Here is a 27018-nt window from a genome sequence, read left to right as displayed (position 1 = left end):
ACAAAACATTTTGCTTTCACTTTCACAAACTGATATGGCTTTACAGCTGAAAGCAACTTTCAATATTATTTTGTGAAAAAGACTACCCCAAATATTATCATATATTAATGTTATCCTCACCTTTCTACCTTCTGGGCATTTAACCTTCATATTGGTAATGTAACTATGTTATGTATGTTAGACAAAAAAATATCATATTCCTTTAAATTTTATCATGTGATCTATATCTATAATTTTCAATGGCTACTTACCATATTTAATATCAGGAACTGTGATGGAACTTTCTGCAATGTTGGTAGATAAAATAATCTAAAATGTAAAACATAATAAACAATTATCTCAGTTATGTATTTGCACAAAATATATTTTACCATGAAATTGGTACAGAATATTTGATATGGTTACTAATCATTTTATTATTTAATAATACAAAAGCTTAAAATGACCATGTGACTGCTATAACGAACAGAATCGATACACAATTCTACATGAACTTGGAATCCCACTGGCGATTTCCTGTCTAAAAACTTTGTTAAAAGCATAAAATTGATGTATCTCAAAAGGAAGGAGGGTATCTATATATGAATCTTACTTGTTGCATCAAAGAGAAAAAAAATCTTCAATAAAAAGTAAGAACAAATAAATGGGGAATGTGTCCATGGGCCACAGATGATGCCCCCGCTTGCATATCATATAAAGTTATAAAGGGACATAACTGAAGAACGGTAAAAGTGACGCTACCGAAATTTGTACTTGATCTGAGTATTGTGTACAAGTTTCATAACATTTGGTTGAGGCAAACTTAAGTTAGAGAACAGAAACGAAAAATTCAGCAATTTTTCCATTTGTAAAGGGGCATAACTCTAGAACAGTAAGAATGATGCCACCAATATTTAAACTTGATCTATATTTTTTGGTAATAAGCATTGTGTATTAGTTTCATAACATTTGGTTCAGGTAAACTTAAGTTGGAGAACAGAAACGAAAAATTCAGCAATTTTTCCATTTGTAAACGGGCATAACTCTGGAACTGTTAAAGTGACACCACCAAAATTCAAACTTGATCTGTATTATGTGGTAATAAGCATTGTGTATAAGTATCATAACATTTAGTTGAGGCAAACTTAAGTAAGAGAACGGAAACCAACTTTGGGGCATATGGACGGACGTACAGACAGACAAGGGTAAAACTTAATTCCCCCTCCACTACCGCAGGGGCATAAAAAACCAAGCCAAAGAATGACAGACAACACTATGGACAATGAGAAAAAGACAAAGCAAGGAACAGACACCAAAACACTATATAGAAACTAAAGATTGGGCAGAATTAATTCCCAAAACACTGGGGTGAACTAATTTTAAGTATAAAATTGAGTACAATAATAAGTATTTATTCATCTTTGATAATATAACTTACACAAAAAATGTGTGTACCCCATTTCTTTTGTGACTACTGATAATGAGAATCAGTTGCATAAAGACATTTATAATATTAGCCACAACCAATGAAAATGGATTACAAAAAATCTACTTAATTCTTTCAATCTAAATTATCTTTGATCATATTTCATTAATTCAATGTAATTAACTCCAGCATGACACAATAAAATTTGCAAAACATCAATCAACCAGAAGGACTAGAAACTTTTTGGTATTTTTTTTATAATAAAATGTTCTAATCCCTTTTATAATATATTAATTCCTACAATTATTTTCTTCGACAACATCTTTTTACCTTTCTTTCACCTTCTTCTGGCATTCTGAAAACTCTAGACTGTTCCTCTAAAGTTATGGAGGAATGTAGAGGGTATATGACAAGACTGAAAATACAAAACTAATATTATTTATGTGTGATTTGTATAATTGCTATAGAACTCTATTTCAATATATATGCAAATAAAAGTGACACCACCAAAATTCAAACTTGATCTGTATTTTGTGGTAATAAGCATTGTGTATAAGTTTCATAACATTTGGTTGAGGCTAACTTAAGTTAGAGAACAGAAACGAAAAAATTCAGCGATTTTTCCATTTGAAAACGGGCATAACTCTAGAACGGTAAAAGTGACACCACCAAAATTCAAACTTGATCTGTATATTGTGGTAGTAAGCATTGTGTATAAGTTTCATAACAATTGGTTAAGGCAAACTAAAGTTAGAGAACAGAAACGAAAAATTCAGCAATTTTTCCATTTGTAAAGGGGCATAACTCTAGAACAGTTAAAGTGACGCCACCAAAATTCAAACTTGATCTGTGTTTTGTGGTAATGAGCATTGTGTATAAGTTTCATAAAATTTGGTTGAGGCAAACTTAAGTTAGAGAACGGAAACCAACTTTGGGGCGTACGGACGGACAAGGGTAAAACTTAATGCCCCTCCGCTATGGCGGGGGCACAAAAAGGCTGATAAGGAATAAGAAAACTAATTAAGCCATAACTTGTGTAATCGAATCTTCTTTTACTGCAAGTTTATACTAAAGATACTATACTGACAGGTTTATGGAAAGTGTGAATAATTCAGACATAGGCAACATTGTATAGTCCACTTCTTATATTCGATTCGTCCAACTCAATTTTCAAAAATCCTTTCGGCAAAAACAAATATGAAGAAGATATCAGGACAGAAAATTGAGGATAACTAGATGGTATGTTAAACCTTTAAAATTTTGATTGCATGGAGAACAGAAATATATGATTTGTTTAGACAGTCTCTATGCTATTTTCATTTTGTCTTAATGGAATACAGGCATAGATGTTTGAGTACCCAACTGAAATCACAGAACTAAAAATCCATTTTTCACAGATATATTTTCTAAAATGTAAGCTAAGTTATATAAATATCTTTATACATTAATCGAGGTAGATGAACTTACTTATGAATATCTTCGACCTGTTTAAGTAGTTTCTGCATATTTTCAATTTCAGCATAACCTGTGATAAATTATATTACAAAAAATGTAAGTGAATGGACTTATAGCTACTAAACTTAAGAGATGTAAAATGTTCTATTTTATATGCAATTTTTATGATATTCAAAAACACTTGATATATTGTAATTATCAACTTTACGAACACTAATATATATTGTAAATCTAAAAATCCTTCATGAATTAACATTATGAGCATAGCTATTGTTTCCAGTAACAGAATTCTACATACCTGCCAACTTTTCTAAATCTCCATGGGGAATTTTAAGTGCAAGAGGACCCAATGCTCCTCTTTTATTATCATATTGTTTGAATGAGTATGTATGTGCTTAAATACCCTTTTAACTCATTTGAATGCCTGTTTTGAGGTGCTCAGTTTATGTGACAAAGAATTTAAAAATTCATGTCAATACCTCTCATGGGGGAGATCCCCCTTAAATCGTGACAGTTGGCAGATCTGCATTCTAGTACTTTATATTTATGTACTTCACCTATCTAATTATGATAAACTTTACAAAAAATATCAATCCATTTTCTTTTTATGATGTAATACCACAGGACTTCACTTCTATACAAGTAATATATTAAAGCTTTTTTAATAATTTTTTGCACCATGAAATTGATAGGTTTTATTTAATTTTTATTAAAATTTCAAATTCACTGTCTCAGAGTATTTTTAAAAAAGTCTAGAAAGAACTATATTGTGAAACAAAAAGTAAGGGAGTATTTTTTTTCTTCAGAAAAATCGTCAGACTTCTATGCAATCATATATTCCAATATATATACCACATTATCGGTCGTCCCACTGTCTATATCACTCTGCACAACTCTTAATAAAATTGCATATCATGCCTTACTGACATCAAATACGTTGACCTGGCCTTAATAACTTTGACCCGGACATATCACGGACGTCATACTATATGAACCAACGTTGATAATTTTGACTCGAACTCATCAAGTCATCTTCCGGTTTGCTGGTGAAACATAGAAAACACTAGTTTCTATCATGCAAAATACGCAAATACAACCTGATAAATCAATTATCTGGTTGGTTGTATATTTATATTGTAAAATATCAGCTGCTTGACACAATATGAAGCCTTTTTGAACTCGTTCGCTACGCTCACTAGACAAAAAGCTTCATATTGTGACTCACAGCTGATATTTTACGATATCAATTGGCAGACAACCTGATAATCGGTACTTATTATCCTATTAAATTCCACTTACCAGGTAAGAACACTAAAACTGTACCTCTGTATGGAGCAAACTTATTTCCTTTAATTATTCTAAAAGGAAAACATAAAAAAATATTAAAGTATGAAAAACTTTGCTATTCAATAGAAAATAACAATTAATATTAAATAAATGCAAGATTTTTTTGCATGAAAATTTATATATTATACAGGGAAATATGCTTGTTTAAGACTATTCTACTCTTATATAATAAAGGCTCAATAAAGAAAATACCATCATATTTCCTATTTTCAAAACAGTCACATACAAAATTCGTAAGGGTTCCGCGGAACCCAGTGTCTCGCCTACTTTTGCTGTTAATCGCAGGCTCAACAAAAATGAGGAAAAAAAATAATAAAAATATTCCTCTCTATACTATCTTTTGATTGTAAGTAGCTTCTGTCCAAGTTTGGTAAAAATCCAGGATAGTTTATGAATCTAATAAATGTTTTAAAAACTTAAACTGCAGACTGTATGTAATGTTAACTGGAAGAAAAACTAAGTCCATTTATAAGTAAAATACGGAAAAAATGGAACAAAATTTTAACAAAATTTCCTTCTAGATACTAGCTTTTAACTTAAACAATCTTCTGTCCAAGTTTGGTACAAATCCAAGATATTTTAAGAAAGTTGTTAAAATTTTAAAAACTTTAACCACAGAGTGAATGTAATGTTAACTGGCAGAAAAACTAAGTCCATTTATAAGTAAAATACGGAAAAAACTGAACAAAATTTTAACAAAATTTCCTTCTAGATACTAGCTTTTAACTTAAACAATCTTCTGTCTAAGTTTGGTACAAATCCAAGATAGTTTAAGAAAGTTGTTAAAATTTTAAAAACTTTAACCACAGAGTGAATGTAATGTTTCCTGGCAGAAAAACTAAGTCCATTTACAAGTAAAATACGGAAAAAATGGAATTTTTTTTTTACAAAATTTACTTTTGAATATTATCTTATGATCATAAACAAGCTTCTGTCCAAGTTTGGTAGAAATCTAGGATAGTTTAAGAAAGTTACTAAAATTTCAAAAACTTTAACCACAGAGTGAATATTTGTGGACAACGCCGCCGCTGCCGACGGAATGTAGGATCGCTATGTCTCGCTTTTTCGACAAAAGTTGAAGGCTCGATAAAAAACCAAGAAAATATGTATCAATAGAACATTGCAGTTTTACATTTCAGTTTTCAGTAAAGAGACATGTTGACCGCTAAATCAGAAATGACCTTATGTGCCTGTCCCAAGTCCAGAGCCTGTAGTTCAGTGGTTGTCATTGGTTCACATCTGTCATATTTGTTTTTCGTATAATGTTTTGTTATAAATTAGGCCATTAGTTTTCTCAATTGAATAGTTTCATATTTTTCATTTTGGGGCCTGTTATAGGTGTCTATACAGTATGGGTTTTTCTCATTGTTGAAGGCCGTATGGTTGTCTTATAATTGCTTACATCCACTTTATTTGAACTTTGGTGGATAGTTGTCTCATTGGCAATCATACTACTTCTCCTTATTTTTATACTGTAATCACAAACTCAAATAGATGTTTCATTTTAAATATGTATCTTATATCAGTTGTCATGCATAAAGTCATCAAAAACCTACCCCTAAAACTTTTGACCTACCCTTGTTTTTTGATATCCAGATTATCAAACTCCTGTATAAGTCTGCAAGCCAGAATGTAGGCCTGCTCTGATATTTCTGGTCTTGTTTCATCTAATGGGGGTATCTAAGATAAAACATTGAATGATAAATCATAATGAACATATGTAAAGCGATAGAGAAGCTTACAATGTTTAATGACTGTCCTCTATGCACGAGCTACAAGAAAGGTAAATACAAATTTCAAAACATATTAAAAATGCTTGTATAACATAGTCTTCTTGCACCATTTTGATGTATGCTGGTCATTCTTCTTCATGAATTTTTAATTCTAAAAATCTTCTCTTATACTCTGCATGTTCTGCCTTAGATGTCTTTTAACTAAAACACTAACAAAAACTAAAGTCTGAGTTTTTTGTTTAAATTCTTAACATAGTTTTTTTGTTTTTTATTCTGAGAAATCCTCATCTAGTTTTGATGGTGTATAATAGCAATTGTAGAAAAAGGGGTGTAACAATTATAGGAAAGAGCCAATTAATATACATATACCCTCTCATTGAGCCTCATCTGTGTTAGGTATAACGATCCCTTATTACATATTTTTTTGTTTGTGGGAATTAAAGTTAAACCTACCTCTCCAAGCTGAGTAAGATCATCAGCGTAATATTCTGATACATTGTATGCCTTTCCTTCTACACAGACAACAGGTGCTGGTTCTAACCTATCTCTAATAGGTACTGCAAAGTACTGGCCAAACATGTCAGAGTCAAATGTAGCAGACATCATCACAACCTTGACATGACGAGAATTTGACCGCAGTAACTTTCTGACAATCAACAATGAGAAGTCTGTTTCTTGATCTCGCTCGTGAACCTGAAAGAAGAACGGAAAATTACAGAAATTTATACTAAGTTAACAGAATGTCAAAGATATCTATCAATTTGATTATATATAACATTACAATGACATAATTTGATTCTGTCATTTATTTTCTAACTCTTTCATGTATGGATGACGTTCACATTTGTGAATTTTCCAGCACATTTCCTTTGTCACAATGCTGATGTTATTACATCACAGATAAAATCTGTTGTTTAATATCCATTCATTAAAAGATTTTGAAATTGATCTAATACTTTTCCAAACACCAATACTTAAGATGGAAATCTTTCATCTTTCATTTCATTGTCTTAAATTTCAAATTGTTATATTTATTTTATTAAAACCTGCAAGCTTACCTCATCCAGTATGACATGTGTAAACTGTAGCATATTCTTTGTTTTGATAAGTTTACGTAGAAGAACTCCAGTTGTCACATACAGTAAACGTGTATCTTCATTAGCAGTCCTGTCCATACCAACCTATAATAACAGTTAAGAAATAGTTTTTACAACTTACACCAGGCCTATATCTATTGTTAAAGATAGGATATCGCATATAAGTCCATAAAAATAGACCTGAAATAGAAGAAAAATGTGTCATGGGACACTTGTAAATATATGGCAAGTTCAGCGGTTTTTCAATTCATAAAGGGACATGGCTTGAGAACAGTGAAAATGACGCCACCCAAATTTAAACTTGATCTGTTTTTGGTAGTGATTAGCAAATTTCATAACATTTGGTTGAGGCAAAGAAATGTAAGAGTGGAAACCGCAAATTCTGACAGCAATTTGTCCATTCATAAAGGAACATTACTCAAGAACGGTGAAAGTTACGTCACCTAAATTTGAACTTAATCTGTGTTTGGTGGTAATAAGCATTGTGTAAAAGTTTCAGAACATTTGGTTGCGGCAAATTTAAGTTAAAGTACAGAAACAACAAATTCAGCAATTTTTCCATTTATTAAGGGACATAACTCAAGAACAGTAAAAGTAGTAACACCATCCAAACATTTTTTCTTTGATATTGCACAGCTAAATAATTAATATATCATCAAATGTTTTCTCTTTTTCAATTATAAATTATAATATGCAGTGGCAGATCCAAGGGGGGGTTTCCAGGGGTTGGAACACCCCCCTTTTTATTTGACGATCAATGCTTTTGAATTGGGACATATGGTTGGAACCCCCCCTTTTGAAAAAAGACTGGATCCGCCCCTGATATGTATTACATAAGTAAGCTGCTTCAAATAATAGCCAAGTTCTACATACTTGATAACCACATATGGTTCCAACATCCCAGTTCCTTTCACTACAAACTCTTCTGGCAATACTCATAGCAGCTATTCTACGAGGCTGGGTCACTATAATGTTACAGTATTTCCCCATGCTAGCATAGTGGTCCAGTATATACTGTGGGACCTGAGTTGTCTTTCCTGATCCTGTAGACCCCTGAATAACTGTCACTTGGTTACTCTCAATTGTGGCCAACACCTATAACCATAGAAAATTTAATCAGATAAAACAAGTTCTGGTAACCTAAAAATGGATCATTATATCATACAGTTCTGTTTTTTTTACACTGTGTTATGAGCAAGTTTATACTAACTCATTACCTTGGATTTAACATTTTTATTCTACACCTTATCAAGGATAATATAAGTGACTGATGTTAACCTAGTTTATATTTTGTGTAACTAGCTCAATTATTTTCAGTAATATAGTTGGACTAATCTGGTTACTGCATTGTGTATGAATAGAAGTAACTTCTGATTATTAGTAAACAAATCTGCTTGAAGTTAACAGAATAACAAAAGTGTATATGTCAGCTTCTGCAGAACGATGTATAAACTACAAAACGTAATCAGTTATTCGTTTTGTTTTGGTGTTTCATACTGACCCATCTGTTTTGTTTTAGCATCAGATCCTTCATACATTAATGTGATGGATATGTTAAACATTATTTTACTTCAGGATGAAACTGTTTTACTTTCAAAGTCGTATTCTAATGATATCTATTAAGTACATTCTCACTGTATCTATTTTTGATATACAGGTGCTATTTGAACTTTCGGTTAAAACACACAAGTTGCTCAATTGAATTTTTTGTGTGAATTTGATTAATTTTAACACTTGTGAAGTTTTCTAGAAACATTTAAAAGCATTTTTAAATCCTTATTGATGATGGCAAACAGGTTTTTCCATGAAAATACAGCAAACAATCACACACTATTTGAAATTACTGGAGTTTCATTAGATGTTTTCGACCAGTAACAAATCTTTTTGTTTCCTGATTTTTTGTGGCCAGAAAGGAAGGGGAGGGGGGTGCAGACAATGTGCCAATGCGAACTATACAAGGCCAATTACAGTCACCATATCCTACTTACCGGGTCTTAGTTTTGCAAACTGGGTAATTAATGATTAACAGTAACAATATCCTTCTTACCTGATCTCAGTTTTGCATACTGGGTAATTAAAGATTAACAGTTACCATATCCTACTTATCTGGTCTCAGTTTTGCATACTGGGTAATTAAAGATTAACAGTAACTATATCCTTCTTACCTGATCTCAGTTTTGCATACTGGGTAATTAAAGATTAACAGTTACCATATCCTACTTATCTGGTCTCAGTTTTGCATACTGGGTAATTAGAGATTAACAGTTACCATATCCTACTTATCTGGTCTCAGTTTTGCATACTGGAGACAATGTGCCAATGCGAACTATACAAGGCCAATTACAGTCACCATATCCTACTTACCGGGTCTTAGTTTTGTATACTGGGTAATTAAAGATTAACAGTAACTATATCCTTCTTACCTGATCTCAGTTTTGCATACTGGGTAATTAAAGATTAACAGTTACCATATCCTACTTATCTGGTCTCAGTTTTGCATACTGGGTAATTAGAGATTAACAGTAACCATATCTTACTTATCTGGTCTCAGTTTTGCATGCTGGGTAATTTAAGATTAACAGTAATCATATCTTACTATCTGGTCTCAGTTTTGCATGCTGGGTAATTAAAGATTAACAGTAACCATGTCCTTTACCTGGTCCCTGTACTGTGTAATGGGTAACTTCTGATCATATCTATGGTCAAAGTTGTAGCTGTTATAGACATCTGTAGCATTTTCTGGAACTAAATCATCAGGGACTGCAACAGATCCTGATACTATGGACTCCAGGTCAAGATGCTCCATTTTACCACCAAGTCCAACAAAATCATTATTGGTCTACAATAAAAAGTTAAAGACATACATTAAATATAAAAACAAGAGTCTCTGAAGAGCCTGAATCGCTCACCTGTAATTTTTTGCTTAAATCTTTCATCAATGATTATTTTTGCTTTTCAATATATATTAATGAATGGCTTAAAACTTCCATTGAAATGTTCTTTGTACCTGTCATATTTTCTTCAAAATCAAAGAAATGCATTTTACCCCTATGTTTCATTTTAGCCATAGTGGCTATGTTTCTTGACGTACAAGAAAATAAAATACAAAATTTATATTAGATACTCTGAAACTCAAATTGATTCAGCAGTTTCAAAGGAGAAGATTTTTTAAAGTAAGTAAACTAAATGAACAAATTGTGAAAAATTGATTTTAAAGGGCAATAACTCCTTAAGGGGACAATTGACAATTTTTGATATCGAACTTATTTGTAGATCTTACTTTGCTGAACATTTTTGCTGTTCACAGTTTATCTTTATCATTAATAATATTCAAGATAATAACCAAAATCTGCAAAATTTCCTTAAAAGTACCAATTAAGTGGCAGCAATCCAACAATGGGTTGTTAAGATTCATCTGAAAATTTCAGGGCTGACAGAGCTTGGCCTAATATACATGTTTACCTCTCATCAGATTAGCTCTAAATGCTTTGGTTTTTGAGATATAAGCCAAAATTGCATTTTACCCCTACGTTCTATTTTTAGCCCTGGTGGCCATGTTTTTTTACGAAACAGAAAATAAAACACACACTTTATTCTAGATACCCTTAGAATCATTCAGCTCAAGTTTATTTGGAATTGGTTCAATAGTTTCAGAGGAGAAGATGTTTGGAATAGTTTACACCAGACGGACGACGACGGACAATGACGACAACGGACGCCAAGTGATGGCAAAAGCTCACCGTTCCTTTGGAACGGTGAGCTAAAAATCAGTTAAAAGAAATATAACATGTAGAAATGAAGGGTATGCATTATCAAGACAATTATCCCATGAAACAAAAAAATAACAGACAATTACAGGAGGCCGTATGGTCTACAATAGACAGCTTTCTTACAAAATGTCAAACTCTTAAAATGGGAAAAAGTTAAGAAAAATTGTATACAATTCCTTTGCTTATTGTGTGTTTTTTTTTGGTGTGCATGTTCTGATTTTATGTCATGGATGGATACCCCATATCCTTTGTTTTTCTATTTAACTACACAGACACTATCTAAGATCTGGAATCAAAGTCAAATTCCCTTTAGGGCAAAATCATTGAAGATATGACCAAAGACAGCCAATGTCAAGATTAAGACAGGCATATTGTAACGAAATGTGGGTCCCCTGAAATAGAACTTGTTTCCCCTAAAATTGTGTGATGACGTTGTTTAAATCTTACCGATAATTGACTTTTCTTATTATATATTTCTTGTATAACTATGTTTAAACATTGATAACTCTAAAACTTTTTATCATTCTTGCCTATGTTTTTACATAGGAACACCTGTGCATTGTGTACTTAAAATGACGTACAATGACGTCATTACCTATTTTGGTAATCACCAGTTCCGGTTTTGGTAATTTAGGTATTTTCCGAAATGGTAAATGGTAAACCAAATCGGTAAATTGGTTTACCTAAGTATAAATACGGCGGAGAATACAGATAAGTCTTCAGCACGATTTTACCCTGGGCAAGTAACACACGTTAATTCCATATTATTTTGATATACGTAAAGATACCATGTACCAGACCAAGTAGTAACCAGACAGCCAACACTATTACAATGTCCGAGGAGACGACGTCCGTATAATGTGGGTTTGTTAATTCCTTTCCAAGTTGCATTTAGAGAATAACTTCTCGAGAGAAACTTTATCTTTTGGCATTGAATTTGATCTACCATTTGCCGATTACCAAACTACACTAAGTAAACTTTCAGGGTATATTTTTCCGCTATCCATTTTCTTTAATTCACGATAGAAGGTTAATAAAGTATTTATCTGTAAGTCTAAAATACTGTTAAGTTATTTAATATTTATATGTATTGTTGATATTTAATACGTCTTAAAGTTAATACAAGTTGATTTTTATTTAACGAGTCTGTTATTCTTACAAACATCGAGAGTTACCATACAAAAAACTATACTCCTATCTACCCTTTTATATCAGAGTCATTACCTTACCAGAGGAACCAAACCTTACCAGTGTGTATTCAGAATACCAGAGTACCACATAGTACCACGATACCAGAGTCCACGCTACCCAATAAGAGTCACCAGATATAACTTTTATTTTTTTATATACTCGTTCATTCTAACATAACACATTCTTATAGCAACGCACTAAGGGATAAATATGTATAGTTTACACTAAGGCCCGACCGCTCGGTTTTCGTTACAGTGGTGGCAGCGGAGGCACGTACCAACATTTTTATATTCTTTAAATAAGTGTAATTATATTTAAGATAAGACATAAATAAAAATAAGTAAAATGGATAGCGCGGAAAATAAATTTCAAACACCTAGGTTAACTGCCCAGGGTAGACCAGTGCTCCCCCGATCTCGGTCCTTTGAAATTTTCCATGATCTGACGCCGACCGGAGAGATAGGCATAAGAGTGAGCCCAAATCAATGGCCCTCACAAGAGAATACGAATAGATACGAAAAGGATGGTATACATCATACTGACAATAGGCCATTGTCAGGGGATCTATCACCATCAAGGAAAGTGGCCATTGACCAAGCGAAAAACCCGGAAGTTTCAAATAGGGCAACGGTTGTGCATTTGGAAAAAAATGCAGCGCGTACGGTAAAACAGAATTTTGGTGAAGAGTCAAGGACTCTTTCGGACCATGCTGCCAGAGGGTCTAGGTATGGGTTTTGGAGTCAGAAAGCAGGGGGTTCTGCTGAGGGAGACTCCGGGAATACAAGACGAGTCGCGACGTCTTGTGAATCCGATGCCCGACGGGGTAGATGGGATTCGGGAGATTTACCTAGGACTTTGGACCGGGGCGTACCCCATAATCAGGGGGCAACGTACCAAGCATTACCTTTGACGTCCCGCGGACGATTCAGAGTGGGGGTTAACGGGACCGACCATAAACACCGTACTGATTCAATGACCAGTAATATGAATTATGCTGGCATTAGCAATGAACCAAATTTTGAGCGTGATTATGATATAAACTTACAAAATATGAAATACTACAAAAAGAAACCAGCACTTTATGATGGGGAGGGTAATTGGGAAGACTATTTAGTCCAGTTTGAATTAATTGCAGCAATTAACAAATGGTCTGACATAGAGAAAGCTTTAGAACTAGCTACTAGCTTAAGAGGTACCGCCCAAAGTATTTTAACCGATTTAAGACCAGAGATGCGGACCAATTTTATACAACTGACAGCCGCCTTAGCGTCTCGTTTTCAACCAGAAAACCAAGCAGAAATGTACAGGGCTCAAATGAAAAGTAAAATACGCGGACGCACGGAACAAATACCTGTGTTAGACCAAGGCATAAAACGTCTGGTAAGATGAGCGTATCCATCAGCTCCGATAGAGATTAAAGAACAATTAGCATGCGATTGTTTTATTGATTCCCTAAATGATGTTGACATGGAATGGGCTATTCTCCAGGCCAAAGCAAAAAGTATTAATAACGCTATTCAAGTAGCTCTTGAATATGAAGCATTCCAAAATGACAGACGTAAACACGGCATTAAGCTAGTTTGTGCTGTAAATGAAAATGATAATTTTGATCTAAATAGGGAAATTTATTTTTCTGAACAAGTTGATGACATTTCAGGTCGTCTTGCAAAAATAGAAAATAATAGAAAAAAATAAGAAAACTTTTTCTTGTTACCATTGTGGGGTTTCCGGTCATTTGAAAAGGGAATTTCCCCTATTGAATAACCGATCCCAAAGGTTTGAAGGTAACAGAACTAAAAACTTAATTCCAAGAAAAGTGGCAGACCAAATGACTGGTCGGGGAAACTATTAGTGGCTGAAACTGAGGACCAAGTTTCAGCCGAAACTAAATATGATTTTGAAGAATCCAATAATTTTGAAAAATTGAATCAGATAAATATTTTCTGAAAGAATATATGTACATTTTGTAATTGTCACTGTTATGACATGAAATTGAATTGTTTGATTGATACCGGGTCCACTGTTAGTGTCCTTAACTCATCCATGTATAATATCATGTCCAAGAGTGTAAAGCCAGTGTTGTCCAATGCACGTAGTGGTTTTCGCATGGCTAATGGAAGTGTAGTTATGTCGATGGGGACTGCTGAATTACCAACGCAGTCGGATAATAAAAAATGTGTATCACCGTCTCATTGTTGCAACCATAGATATACCAATGATTACTGAGTTTGATTTTTAAAGATAAAAGTTCATGTATATTGTATATGGGAAAGAGGATTTTTTTTTAAATTGACGGTCAATTTATTTCAACTTTTTATTAATATTGTTTACATTTATTGATTGTTTAGATATGTAACTTATTTTCAGGATATTCATTTGTACAATAATATTAGTGTTTTATGAACATTCGTCTAGCCGAGAAGATGTGTTGGTGCTTTATAAACATTCGTCATTCTATGCACACAGAAATTAAGGGTGTTTTATGAACATTCGTCCTGCCGAGAAGATTTGATGGTGCTGTATTAACATCCGTCAAAATATACAGAACTTGTGTTTTATGAACAATCGTTATGAGAAGAAGCGATGTTGGTGCTATATGAACATTTACAAGACTAAAGGATCATAAAGAACAGTGCGGAATTCAAGCTTTGCGTGAAGACGTATATGAACAATGAACATTCCAAAGATTAATTAAATTTGATTAAATATTGTTTTATAATGTTGAATATGTATGTTATAGAATATTTTAATGAATGATATTGAAGAACTTGTTTTAAATTTTAGGAAATGCCTATTCATGTTTGGGGACAAACATTATTTTTCAAAGGTGGGGAGAGTGTAACGAAATGTGGGTCCCCTGAAATGGAACTTGTTTCCCCTAAAATTGTGTGATGACGTTGTTTAAATCTTACCGATAATTGACTTTTCTTATTATATATTTCTTGTATAACTATGTTTAAACATTGATAACTCTAAAACTTTTTATCATTCTTGCCTATGTTTTTACATAGGAACACCTGTGCATTGTGTACTTAAAATGACGTACAATGACGTCATTACCTATTTTGGTAATCACCAGTTCCGGTTTTGGTAATTTAGGTATTTTCCGAAATGGTAAATGGTAAACCAAATCGGTAAATTGGTTTACCTAAGTATAAATACGGCGGAGAATACAGATAAGTCTTCAGCACGATTTTACCCTGGGCAAGTAACACACGTTAATTCCATATTATTTTGATATACGTAAAGATACCATGTACCAGACCAAGTAGTAACCAGACAGCCAACACTATTACAATGTCCGAGGAGACGACGTCCGTATAATGTGGGTTTGTTAATTCCTTTCCAAGTTGCATTTAGAGAATAACTTCTCGAGAGAAACTTTATCTTTTGGCATTGAATTTGATCTACCATTTGCCGATTACCAAACTACACTAAGTAAACTTTCAGGGTATATTTTTCCGCTATCCATTTTCTTTAATTCACGATAGAAGGTTAATAAAGTATTTATCTGTAAGTCTAAAATACTGTTAAGTTATTTAATATTTATATGTATTGTTGATATTTAATACGTCTTAAAGTTAATACAAGTTGATTTTTATTTAACGAGTCTGTTATTCTTACAAACATCGAGAGTTACCATACAAAAAACTATACTCCTATCTACCCTTTTATATCAGAGTCATTACCTTACCAGAGGAACCAAACCTTACCAGTGTGTATTCAGAATACCAGAGTACCACATAGTACCACGATACCAGAGTCCACGCTACCCAATAAGAGTCACCAGATATAACTTTTATTTTTTTATATACTCGTTCATTCTAACATAACACATTCTTATAGCAACGCACTAAGGGATAAATATGTATAGTTTACACTAAGGCCCGACCGCTCGGTTTTCGTTACAATATGACAATATGGCAGAGTAAAACTATAGGTCAACATGTACACATGTTTACACTGTGAAGAATGAATTATGATGCAATGTTTTTCTCTTTTTGTTGAAGATATACAAATTACAGATTTAAGCTATAAGCTCCTACTTTTTAAGTTGATATATTTCAAATACTGATATGTGGATTCCAATGAGTTAATGATTTTTAATCTTGACCAATAGACAGATGGATGCCAAATAATGGCTACATCTCACATTATGAATTAACCTGCCAACTTTCTAGAATTATGAGAATTTTCATATACAGTAGGTGTTAACTGGACTCTTGCATCCATTATATTAAAACTTTGTTTGCTGTTCCCATTAAAATATAATGATTCAATAATGTCATACATCACAGATGCAGTAGGTTCTAATGCATATAAAACTCCCCATTGAAATTTTGAGAAGTTTAGAGATAAATACATGAATGTAAAAACAAAAACTTTGCCAACGTTCCAGCATGAATTGTAAAATATATTTTGGTTATAAAATTGAATAATAAAGAAGATGTAGTAGATTTTAAGTATATATTATAAGCTCACTTGTGACTGGCTATTAAATAGGTCCTGCTCTTCTTCAATCCTGTAAGCTTCTGCGTAGGCTGTAGCATTGTAACTTGGTCTGAAAAATATATATAGTAATAACTGTTGATACTTAGATAAGTCTCACTTGTTGTAATTTTGATAGTTAAATGCAAATGTTGAAATTAAAATGGCAATAAACATGTAAACTATGCAAAACATTCAAAGTCAATGAACAATGACTGAAGGTGCAGGGTCAAATAACCTGCATGGAAATGAGAAATGCCAATGCTTGTAAAACTTTATACCAAATATCATTGACTTATCATTAGTGGTTCTCCTAAATCCAAAGATTTGTTGTATAAATGTAGGTAAAATGCAATAACTTTGGGTTAGTAACTTTAGATACCCTATTGTCATGATTGTATATAAGATTTATCCTTTGGAAAAAAGAATTTTCAGAGGAATAAACCTAGAAAATTTCTGGAGAAGTCAATAACCACATAGCTCACCATACCATGTGACATAAAGCTTTATTTATTATCATCCTAGAATTCAAGATTTTTCTTAAAATATGTGTGAAAGAAAAAATTTTCACACTAGATAGAAACTGAAAATTCAATCAATACTGCCTTGTGATTTTTGTGATGCCTCTCTGACAAAATTATTACCAGAAATTGCAATTTTGTACTTTTTAAACATTGTACATGAACATGTCCTAGCCTGCATTCTTATTTTCGTCTTTATTTTATAATCACTTTTGTATTGTACAAATTAAGTTTGAAACAGTTTCTTCTATGTTTATATGATGCAATGTTAATTTATTTTCCCTCAGTGACATGATATACAGGTATTTTTCCCTTGTTCTTGATGTGAAAATAGCGAGAACTACGTTCCTCTAGCTTTTATTGTACTTTCGTTTGTCAAGGTTGGTATGTTAATGACGTCGGCTTCGGTGGAAGTCAAAATTACTATAGGGCTTTCAGTCATAAAACTTTTACTCAGGACTCGGGAGTACAAAATTTGTGCTTGAAACACCAAATCCAGGATTTTGATTGGTTGAATTCTGAGTCTGAGTTCGAAAATCATACTCAAAAGTTTCATGATGTTATTAAATGTTTGACTTGAACGGCTGTATATTTTATATATCTCCTATCGCCATTAATGGCATTATAGTTCTATCTTAAGCCTTTAGGACATAAATATGTCAAACAGGTAATGTTGTAAAAACATGACCAAGTGTGTTAATTATTGATTGGATCTGTACCATACATACATACATGTACCATATTATATATTAAGACAAAACTGGGGGAAATCTCATAATTGGAAAATCATCATGATCATGACATGTATTCTATCCTAAACACCCGGTTAACTCACTGCCTAGTTCAAATTCAAAATTCTATATAAGCAACATACTGGTGATATGATGGCACATAGACTTTTTCTGTTGGGACACGTGCACTTTGTGTTTCTGGGTTGAAAAATCTTCCTCCTGTTGCAGTTCTGGGAACAGATTTTGTGTTTTTTACGGACTTGGCACCTATCGAAAACCAGTCGTCTATTTCTTCAATAGTTATTTCTCCCCTAAGACGACTCATGCTGACTTTGATTGATTATTCAAACAGAAAAGTTAAGTTTAAAAGTGTGTTTTGTTGCATTTCACATCTTGGTCTTCTTTCACTTTAAGCGCGCCATCTATGGATGTATCTAAATAAAACAAAGTGTTGATTCAGTGAACACGATGACAACGGACTGCGTTACCATGCAGTTTTTTACAACTTTTAGCGGAGAAATAACAAAATTTGCCAGAGTCCAATAACATTTTATAATTGTAGATAAACTAACCAAACTGATAAAGGATAATATAGTATTCATCCAAAATAAATAAAAACAAAATGTGGACATGAGCAATAAAAATATGTTATAAACATTTCTTTCTTAAATAATCATAGTAATTAGTAAGCATGACCTATTGTAAAATTGTTCTAAATGTTTGGAGAAATTAAAAAAAACATCAGTTATTCGATTTTTGCAGATGTGAACTTAAGCATGGATGCAATTTGGGTACTCTTCATTCAGGTATATAATATACAAGGTTATAATTAAATACGTCCCAGATCTGGGACTATCATACTCATTAGTATGATAGTCCCAGCCCAGATTCAGATTTAGATTCTTTATTAAGATAACTAATAGTACATTAGTGTTCTTCATTACAAATCATATGATAATATACAAAACAACATTTTAAAGTTTTACATGTAGTATATAATAATACAATTGTACACATAATTTTAAGAATTGTTTCTTATTTCTAATGCATCTCTAATAAATTTGTATAAATAATTATATTCAATAATATTTTGTGGATTTAAAAGTTTAGAAACTGAAAAATAATTATTATGCGAATCTTTAGAATTTAAACCATAAGATTACAGAATCATGGATTGTTTGGAGGTCGGTTCGAACCCGTTTTTCTTTGATTCAATATGGTTTCAAAATTGAATTGGTGAAACTATTTAGTAAATAAGGATAAATCTACAAATTAACACAAAGTGGACACTTTTGTCTGGATCATAAATAAACGTAGGTAAAAAAAAACCTGTAAAAATATGTGCAATTTGGGTACCCTCGCGTAACCTTTTAATTTACCGTATGGTAATTAAATAGTATCAATTTGTCGACCTGCATAAATCTATTTTCACTTTTATTTGATATATATAGCTATTTAGTGAAATGTCTAATAGTAATATTATACGCCCAAAAGTAGCCTGTACATGTCGAAAGTACATTACGGACATACCTTTTCATGCCGATCATCATGGAACAATATGATTAATCTGCAGCTCAAATTTCACATATAGAATCGACGAAAAACGTTCTTAAGAATGTCTTTAAATGATCCAATCTTCAAAATTAATGCAAAGTTTTTATCTTAGTAAAAAATGATATGAGTGTTGATACATCAATTATGGGACTCCGTGGGACTCTCACAGAAAACAATCATATCATAAAAAATGTATATCATTTTAAATCTTATGAAACGGGAGATTATAAAGTGACCCTTTAATGATACACCGCTTATCTATTGTCATTATTCCGTTCGGAATATCCTAAGATTTACGGTTGTTGGCAGAAATTTTATTTTATCAATTATGTAACTAGTTGAAAAGCCTGTTAAAATTCACATACCCCGACGCTTAAAATTAGCAGAATTAATTGTTTTCACAGGGAAGCTAGAGCGCATACATATTTAATGATAAATCAAGTTTCACTTTCAAAAGTTCTATTATTATCTTCTTTTGGTATTTCCTTAAGTTTCAAACTTTCACCTAAAATGTCGATTTCGCCCACGGTCTGATTTTTAGTAACCAGATATTATCATATTGTTTTATGGAGACAATCTGTCTTCCAATAGACATTATTTTAAACATTCTGTTGGCAAAAGTCCATGAATAATACCCGCTTATCAAGCCTAACAGTATGTAGTCAGAAATGTTTAAGTCGACTCGTAGTTGGATTTGTGCACATGGTATCATTGCCACAAATTAACTTGTACACATGTGCATGTGTGCTGCATATCTAATATGATAATGAAGCAACATTCTCGCCAAAATTAGGACTAACATATAAAAAAAAGCAAATACTTAAGTATTCAATATGTTTTTCTGTATGTTCCAATGAAAACCACTTGGAATTCCAGAATATTTATGGGAATTTTTTTGTGTCAACATGCAGAAAAGAAAAAAAAAATAATATTCTTCATTTAGTTTGTGTTTAACGAGATAAAATTCTTGTTTGCATAATAAGCCCATAAAATACTGAAAAAAATAATCATAACTATTTAAGACTTTATATTTATTGTGCATAAAGCGATGTTCATGACCAACTACACCAGGTATACGCTCATGTCCCAAACGTCGAAACATTGAATAGCACGAAACCGAAACCAAGTTTTAATGATTATAACCAATTAGCATTACCATAAAGAGGTAGGGCTAATATCTCCCGAATTTATTGTACACCGCGTCCATATTTTTGAAATCTTTCAATTTTTACAATATGCATGATAGTATCACAGGTTCATGTGTGCACATTGAGGTTTTAATAACATGGCAACGTATTTTTGAACATTTTACCAAATAGTAAACGTCTCTAAAAATGGTTCAAAAACAACAAATTTGATGTCTTTTGACAAATTTGAGTATTTTCTATAAAACCTGAATAGGAAGGGCATTCTTTCAATTACAATCAGTTTAAATTGGTTAAGTTGTCTTTTAAATCTTTTAAGTAAATAGCTCCATACAAAATTGCATCATCAAAAAGCAAAAAATAACAGCAGAAAAAAAAACGTGGAAAAATCAAGAATAAGTAATGAAATAAATGAATTAAAAATAGAACTGAAGTTAACCGAGATTTTATGGAGAATAATGTGTAACAAACTGGATGATTTAGAGCTTGTGATATTGTAAAGACACCTACCTTTTGTTGGAGGCTGTTTGTTGCCCTCTAGATGCGTTTTGGTTATTTTTGTCATAGAGTTACTGACTCATAGATGTATATTCCACATCTCCTTTTATTTGTGAAAACATTCTAAAGGCATACCCAACAAGATGTAAAATGAAATCATTCAACAAATAGTACCAATGCTACTTTAATGGCATTTTTTGTTCAAATTGAGATTTGTTTAATGCATTTTAATATATCTGCATAATTGAGATAGACTGGATATAATTAATTTATTTAGTATGTGAAATCTTACTGCTTATATGTTTATACCTAATAATTTGTGCACTAAATAAATGACAGTCATGTTTTTTCTTCATTTGGGGAAATTATTGATATATTTCATCGGTTTACTTGATTGGACGTAAATCTATAAAACATGGTTATTTATTGCCCCTCTTCCAGTGACCAGTATTACAGGCATAATTGGGACAATACTTTATGTTTATTTGGATATGAGTGAAAAAAAAAACGATGATTTTTTTTTACTTTTTTCGTGTTTGCATTGTATGTAAACCAGTCATCGAATGTAAGCAGTGTTAAAATCTAAAATCTTGTATCAAGACAACAATTCTTAAATGTATTTCATATAAAAAAAAAATAGATTAAACTGGTATCCGGAAAACATAAATCAAAGCATGCGTAAACTGATAATAATCTAAGTTTCTTTCTATTGATAACTCTTTATACACTATACTGATTTTTGATTTTGCTTACTAATGGAGAAAAGAGCTTACTCTTCTGGATTTAATATCGAAATGAAAGAATATTAAACAATCTGGTATCTATATTTGAATATCAAAAGATGATTTCACACGGTCGAAAAATCATGTGAAAAATAGACAGATTGATATCGTTTTCTTTGGTATGCATTGCAAACAAGTGTTTTGTTCTTTTTTATCAGTAAACTTTGATCTCTTTGTTTGAATATAAACAATAAAGACGTCCTTTCTTTTGTTTTAGGGAAGTACGTGTAAGAGTTTCTATCGTGAATCAATAAACCTGCTTCTCATTGAAAAGATAAACTATTTTATGAACTTTTTTTTAACAAGACTTATTTCTTTTCTATTTAGAATTGCAAACTACTTAAAGCCTTTACTCTCGTATATATAATAATCCTGAAACATATCCCTTAATGTACATTTTTGAATTGTTTAAATTTTTTCAAGTTTCAAATAGTTTTTTTGTTTTTCTATCAAGGCAAAATCATAGAAAAACAGTAATTTTTTCCCACAAATTGCAACGATTGTAAGCTTTATTTTACTTATTTAGTGTCTCATAATCAACCGAGTACAAGAATGTCCTTCCATAAAGTAGGCAATCTGTCAAAAAATTATACATATCTAGATATATAGATACAAATGGAATTTTCCAATTTCCAATATAGGATATATAACATATCTGGAAATTTTCGCTGTTGTTTTTTTTTTCGATCCTGATTTCGGCACACCTCATATTTAGCCTTAAGTCTATACTTTTTAGCCAAATATCATTTTAGAAAAAAAAAAAGAAAAGAAGAAAATTCGATACTCTACACGCCATAAAAAAGAAACAAAATAGATGTATAATCTACAAAAACGAAATACAAAGGACCGACTAATTTTTTAAAGAAACGTCGACAATAAATAAGTGAATATCAAATATCCAAGCAATGAGTTGACACGGTTGTACTTAAAATGCAGAATTCCAGTACGAACAAATTGTAAGACATGAAAAATATAGTTACTGTGTAGAAGAACAGTTAAACTTGTGGCTAAATTACCCTTGCAACTATTGTGTATAAAACCTATACATGTGTCAAAAATGCGATTGTCATTGCGACTTTAAAATGCCGCTATGCACTCTGCTGCATTTAACCTTCGGCAGAGAATAGTATAGAGAATGAAACGGGGAATCTGTCAAAGAGACAACAACCCGACCAAAAAGCAGAAAACGAGAGCAGCGAGAAAAATCCGCACCTGGAGGCGGGCTTTAGCTGGTTCAGCACAAAATTGCTCTAGCAGCGGTATGTCATGCCTCACTAATCAAGCCCAAGGTCGGTTCGAGTGTTCCATGTGCATAATCGCACATCTATTGCTACAAAACCTGCTGTTGGTATTCCAAGTTTACCGACGAAGAGTTTAAACACAGACAGTCGCTAATTGCGGAATTTGATCATGAAGCCCTCGGATAAGTTATAGACAAGTTTTTACCAGGTACACATATATGCACGTGTTCGTTGGTGTCATACATTAAAGAACTTAACTTTGAGAAACTGGCGCCAAATTTGGTAAATGATGAGTCATGTATTTTTCTCAAAAGAAGGAAAGGACGAACCCGCTTATACAGGCCCAAAATGAGGGTTTCATACCGCCTGTGTACAGGAGTTTAAAGATTTATCGATGGAAGCGTCATGATATGGGCAGCAATATCTAACAACTGCAGAACAAACCTAGTGCATACCAAAGAAATTAACGGCTCAATGTTATAGAGACGATACCTTGCAGTCACAATATAAAGAGGCAGATGTTTTAGCAAGACAATGCAAGGATACAAAGAAAACAAACGAAATTTTATACAATTCATGCCAAATAGATGCGGTATAGTGTTAGCCGCACATGGTGGTAACAATCGATATTACCGGAAATTGACCCAATTTATTGTTTCTGACTGTTTTTATCAAATCATTGTCTAGAATCCTGTATAACTTTTATGTGTGAATTTTTGCTGTGAAAATAGATTTGAAGTATACAGAACAATATTTTGGAAAAAAAATCATTATGCGTTTCTTTTTTTTTTTTAGAGAGAATATATCGATATTCCATGACCTTTATTTTTTTTCAAATAATCATATTTATTTTCAAGGAAGTGGTTGTATTTCAGAGTAAATTAGTATTCTTGACAGAAGGCCTCAAATTAATATTTTTCAATCCTATTATTATATAAATGTATCCAATACGGTTAATTTAGTCGAAGCGTTCACTTGGATAGTTTTTTTTGTATTCCTATCAAAATGTACATGTAAAATTCAACAATATCAGAATTCAAACTTTTGAACAGTGGTTTGAACCGTTCAGAATGTAAATATATGTCAAGGGGCACTTCAAATCAAGATTTTAATTTCGGTCCCCATGTACGTCTTCAAAAGGGGGAGGAGTAAAGCAAAGTTTAACGATCACTTTTTGATGTTATATTATCTTATATTAGTATATTGTAAAAAATTCGAATGGAGATTTATAAAATTATAAATTATTAAAATTTTATTCAATAAACCACCCCATGCTTGAACCTTTCAAGAGGACACTTCCTTGTCAAACCAATTGAAAATTTTAATTAGAGCAAATTGTACAAATAAAAAAGTTTCTTCCGCAAAATAAATATGTTTCCGTGTTAGAATAAAATGATGGCTACAACTGACTGTGCTAATTGTCGGGAGTTAAAAGAGATTAAAGCTATAGCAAGACAGGTACTGAAGAAGTACGATGAACTGCTGGAAAAGTATAAGGAGAATGAACAACAGTACGATGAAATCGTTAAAACACTCAAAGAAAGGGAGGCCATGTTGGATGACATGAAAGGTTTGATCGAACCTGCCGTTTCAGAACATGAACGACTGATGGTAAAATATGACATTGAAGTAAACTGCAGAAATGAGGCTGAAAATATTGCTCGAAAAGTGACCTCTCAAAACATCACATTAAAACGTCAATCACAGGCTTTGCTTAGCCATTTGGAGAAGATTGATATAACCCAAGTGCCAGAGGAAATTCTCGAAGAACCGGAGGAGGAAGAGGAGACCGCAGGATACAAGGAATATACGGATAAGCTTAACAACACAATCAAAGATTTAGAGGAAAAAGTTTCTCACAATGTCACCTCTCTCGCAACAGCTACAGAGGAGTTATCTACAGAACGTGAAAATAACTTTCGTCTTCAACAGAAGAATGAGCATTTAAAACAAAGTCTCAATCAAACTGAGAACACTTTAACACAGTACCAAAATGCCATGACTGAGTTATCTACAATGTCAGAGTCAGCGTATGAAGAATATGAACATTTGAAAAACAAGTATGAAATCGAAGCTAAACAGAGGACTGAAGCAGAGAAAAATATGCAAAAGATCACAGCACAAAATGAAGCCATGAAAAAACAGAGTACAATTCTAATGTCAAAAGTTGCTAATGACCAACATCTGATTCTTGCTTTATGTAAAATTGAGGAGTTGGAAGAGGAAAAAAGCAATTTAGAAAGGGATGTGGACGATTTACAAAAACAAACGTCAAATGCCACAAATGAGGAAGCTCTGACACAGCTTGAGGAGGAAAGGGATAAACTCTCTGCCGAGATTGAGGAATTGACAGAGAAAGTGACAAACTATGAAAAACTATATTCTAATCTAGAAAAACAGTATAAAGAGCTGGAAAAGAAACTTGATGAGGCCTTGAGTCCACCTATACCACCACCGCCACCTTTGCCTCCACCGACTTCGCAGTCAAAAGGATTCTTAGCAAGAATAAGGGGAAACAAAAAGAAGAAACCGGCACCTGGTCAACAGGCAGGTGTAGATGAAAAGGGGTATGGCAAAGCACTGGAAGAAATGATGAAGAGAATCAATTCTGGAAAGCCAATACTGAAGGAGAATTCGCGTCAAATTACAGAAAAGCCAGATATGAAGGACGGTGAAAACCCCGGTGCCATGCTTGAGCTACATAGTGTACTGAATCGCTTTAAGAATACGCAAAGAAAAAGTGGAACTGTATCGTCACACCCTGTAAATAGCGTTGAACCCCATTCTGAACTGGCCAAAGCTTTTCGACGTGTTAAACGAGAAGACAGTCAAACGAATGAATAATGATTTAAGGATATTATGTTTGTATATTTCTTACAATTCTATTAAATACACATGTTAAAAGAATTTCGAATCTTCGAGGGACCAGAAAGTTTGTTTTGTTCTATTATTCAGTAGTTAACTATAACTGCGAACATATTATTAACGGAAAAATGTTGTTACCATGGATGTATGATCATATAAGTTATGGTGTCTGTCTTGTTTTGCTTGTAATTTTTTGTAAAATGACTTCTTTCTTAATTTTAGGTCACATCAATTCATTAATATTTATTGAAATTAACGGAGTAAAAAATGAGACAGCGAGAAATTTGGATTGTATCTTCCGAAATAACAATTGAAATAGTGAATGGTAAAATAAGATGCTTAATTCATATATTGAAAGAAAATTGACTATTGAGCAAATAAAGTCTACTTTTCAAATCAAAGAGTGATTAATGTTTTATATCCGTTCAATGGCTTCCATGCAGACATTAAAAGTATACTAGTATACAAAAGTTTGTAGTTTCTCTTGGATCTTCACAATGTTGTCATCGTTTATTGGTACTGTGGACAAATATACCCGTACCAGGAACTTAACGTTTGGTTTTCACATACAGATCACTTAGATTATTCAGAGTCGAGTAGAAAGGAAAAGAAAGTAGAGTGGGAGAACAACGACATATCTGCTGTCAATTTGATAAAAACAAAATGTATTAACAAAAATATCAAACATCAAGGTAAAACAAAATCCTCGAGTATATCAACTACTGAACGACTGGCAATCAACTGACACATTCCTGACTTGGTACAGGCATTTCCCGAAGAATATGGTGGTTTTAAACAGGTAATACAGCAAGCCACATACACCTCCCACTTGTATGGCAGTTATGGAATAGTTTCGTTATATTCACAAAAATTGCTTCACATGACAATGATTTGGATACAACAGCCACAAATTGTGTTAACATACGTCATAGATATGCAACACAAATGACTTAAAATTTCAAAGCAAACATAGCAAAACAAACATAAAATTAAATCTAACAAAGACGCCAACAAAAAAAGCTTTTTGTAGTTGAAAGTACAGTATTGTAAAACATAATGTCATATACACACTTTACTGATAAAGTACAAATTAAGTTAAATATAACTACAAGGGTTTATAAAAAGAAAATGACTATAAAAATTTTATTCGACCGAATCCCACATCCGGACCAAACCGCATTAGGAACATCTAAAG

The 27018-nt window shown here is 32.6% G+C and overlaps 2 protein-coding genes across 2 annotated transcripts in view; one reads left to right on the top strand and one right to left on the bottom strand.

Moving 5' to 3' along the window:
* LOC127738652 (ATP-dependent RNA helicase TDRD9-like) overlaps window positions 1-18153 on the bottom strand; it is a 62083-nt gene extending 43930 nt beyond the window's left edge. The window contains exons 1-11 of the mRNA XM_052249976.1: window positions 17882-18153; window positions 16481-16559; window positions 9694-9876; window positions 7911-8132; window positions 6999-7121; window positions 6394-6633; window positions 5784-5887; window positions 4160-4218; window positions 2873-2930; window positions 1736-1820; window positions 252-309 (exon numbers count right to left, since the gene is read on the bottom strand). Of these exons, the coding sequence (XP_052105936.1) occupies window positions 252-309; window positions 1736-1820; window positions 2873-2930; window positions 4160-4218; window positions 5784-5887; window positions 6394-6633; window positions 6999-7121; window positions 7911-8132; window positions 9694-9876; window positions 16481-16559; window positions 17882-18063 (1393 nt within the window). The 5' untranslated portion in view covers window positions 18064-18153. The remainder of the gene's footprint in view (window positions 1-251; window positions 310-1735; window positions 1821-2872; window positions 2931-4159; window positions 4219-5783; window positions 5888-6393; window positions 6634-6998; window positions 7122-7910; window positions 8133-9693; window positions 9877-16480; window positions 16560-17881) is intronic.
* A 6152-nt stretch (window positions 18154-24305) lies between these two features.
* On the top strand, window positions 24306-26224 carry LOC127738651 (shootin-1-like). The gene has a single exon (XM_052249975.1). It carries the CDS (start codon window positions 24351-24353, stop codon window positions 25800-25802), a length of 1452 nt encoding a protein of 483 aa, XP_052105935.1. The 5' UTR covers window positions 24306-24350; the 3' UTR covers window positions 25803-26224.
* The last annotated feature ends 794 nt before the right edge of the window (window positions 26225-27018 follow it).

Source organism: Mytilus californianus, unplaced genomic scaffold (assembly GCF_021869535.1).
Source record: "Mytilus californianus isolate M0D057914Y unplaced genomic scaffold, xbMytCali1.0.p SCAF_4, whole genome shotgun sequence".
Lineage (NCBI taxonomy): Eukaryota > Metazoa > Mollusca > Bivalvia > Mytilida > Mytilidae > Mytilus > Mytilus californianus.
Note: the sequence above shows the minus strand (reverse complement) of the source record. Positions and strands in the feature narration are given on the sequence as shown.

What these genes read in the sequence shown, in the direction of transcription:
- LOC127738651 (XM_052249975.1), top strand. Translation starts at nt 24,351, where the DNA reads ATGATGGCTACAACTGACTGTGCTAATTGTCGGGAGTTAAAAGAGATT.